Source organism: Mastomys coucha, unplaced genomic scaffold (assembly GCF_008632895.1).
Source record: "Mastomys coucha isolate ucsf_1 unplaced genomic scaffold, UCSF_Mcou_1 pScaffold21, whole genome shotgun sequence".
NCBI lineage: Eukaryota > Metazoa > Chordata > Mammalia > Rodentia > Muridae > Mastomys > Mastomys coucha.
This window is the reverse complement of record NW_022196904.1, coordinates 40,923,214-40,925,248: the sequence shown is the minus strand read 5'-3', so window position 1 is coordinate 40,925,248 and position 2,035 is coordinate 40,923,214. Positions and strand designations below refer to the sequence as shown.

The 2,035-nt window shown below is 48.8% G+C and overlaps 1 protein-coding gene across 6 annotated transcripts in view; it reads right to left on the bottom strand.

The window, feature by feature from the left end:
* Positions 1 to 2,035, bottom strand: part of Slc6a5 (solute carrier family 6 member 5) — a 54,183-nt gene that overhangs the window by 31,496 nt on the left and 20,652 nt on the right. For all 6 annotated transcript variants that reach the window (XM_031386780.1, XM_031386781.1, XM_031386785.1 and 3 more), the window contains one exon: positions 1,419 to 1,560. In XM_031386780.1, coding sequence (XP_031242640.1) covers positions 1,419 to 1,560 — 142 coding nt within the window. The remainder of the gene's footprint in view (positions 1 to 1,418; positions 1,561 to 2,035) is intronic.

The window sequence follows — 2,035 nt, the reverse complement described above, 5'->3', positions numbered from 1 at the left end:
AAGCAGAGGAGGAGGAGGAGGAGGAGGAGGAGGAGGAGGAGGAGGAAGAGGAGGAATGATGTCAGGCTTTTACAAAGCAGGAGTGGGAGAAACAGTCACTTAAAATGCACCTCGGCATTGTAGTTTAAGTTGTACTAGGCATGCTCTGAGGTTGACGTTGGCTAAAATGTGAAAGTACTCACTACAGAGTGCTTGCCTGGCACACATGCATTCCTGCTTTTAATCTCCAGCACTATGTGAACAGGGCCTGAAGGTGCAGGCCTGTAATCCCAGCACTTGGGGGGTGAGGCAGGAGGATTTTGAGTGTAAGGTGAACTACACCTCAGTGGACTACATAGAATGCTCAAAACTGGGCTACATGAGACTCCAACAGCACCTCAAAGTAGCTCAAGTGGGTCTGAGCACCCTGGCTCCCTGACAGCTCCCCTTTAGCTTGCCTCAGCCCATTCCCCGCCATTTTATAATTCCACTCTCTTATATTCCTGCTCACACCAGAGTGCATATGAGCGTAGGAGCTCAGCTTGGCTGGACCACATTGTTTTCCCCTCCATGAAATGTCTACACTGCCCCCCTCCACAAACATTTCAGCAAGTACAATTACAGCTGAAGGTCTTCTAGTAATCCTGAACCTGGTCGCCAGCATTCAACCATGGACACAGAGAAAGGACAAAACTCATCCAGGCATGGGGTCTCATGCCTGTGATCCCAGCCCCAGAAAGACTGAGGCAAGAGGATTCTTTTGAGTCCAAAACTAGCCCAGACCACACAGGGAGTCCAAGCCAGTCAGAGAGAGTCTCTTTCTGGAAAGAAGGGAAGAAGGTAAAAAGGGAAGGAAGGAGAGGAAGAATGTGGGAAGGAAGTAAACAAAGATGAAAAAGTGGAGGAAGGGGGAGGAGAGAGGGAGAAAAAAAGGAAAGAAGGAGGGATGGAGGAGAGAAAGGAGAGATGGAAGAGAGAGAGGGAAGGAGGGAGGGAGGAAGAAGAGGGAGGGAGAGAAGGAGGGAGGGATGAAAGAAGTCCGCTTCCTCCTTGAAACTAAATGCCTGGCCCTAACGTTTCCTTACGCTTGACTTCTCTTCCCTGGAGGTCAAGTGCAGGTGGACAAAGTGACCTGGCTACCAGATATCTGCTTGGATCACATGAGTCAAGGTTAGCACTTATTTCTTATCAACATGACGGTTTTGCCACAGTACCGATCTTGTTCTTACCAGCGTCATTTAGTCATCCCTCACGGGCAGGCTCACAGTACACAGCACATGGCTTTTGGAAGCCCAACCAGACACAATCTCTCTCTCTGATCACTGGCATCAGCAAGGAGAATACAAAGGGAGGCCACCCACCCCTCCCACCTCACAGTGCTGGTCTGCAAACCATCCTTTGGGCTGCTTATAGAGCTTCCTCAGACCCAGCCAGCTTACTTGAAGTACTCTTCGCTCCCGCTGACAAACGTCTTATTGGCCTGGCTGGTGAAGTTAACCATTGTCAAGTTCGGATAGGCAGTCATGCAGAAAGTAGAGTTCTTGATCTGTATCTTGGGATGGTCACTGATAACACAGGAATCTGTTCAGGAGAGGAAGAGGATGGACCAGAAGCAATGAGGTAAGGAGGGAGAATGGACAATGGTCTCTCTGCCCGTCCAAGGTAAGAAGCCGGAGCTCTAAGCACTGGGGAGCAGCAGGGAAATATTGGCAGAGTGTATATCTCCACCCACATTCTCCAACCCTGCAATACCTTGTAGTAATAGCAAAACCCCGCATGTATATAATCCTAGAATCTTTAAAATAGGAAAGAAAATTGTGCTTGTGCCTTTAAACCCAGCACTCAGTAAGCAGATGCAGGAGGATCTCTGTGAGTTCAAGGCCAGCCTCGTCCATATAGTAAGTTCCAGGCCAACCAGGGCAATACAGTAAGACCTTGTCTAAATAAATAAGTAAATAATGTTTTTTTCAATAAAGAAATGGGCTTTTTAGGCCGGGCAGTGGTGGCGCATGCCTTTAATCCCAGCACTTGGGAGGCAGAGGCAGGCGGATTTCTG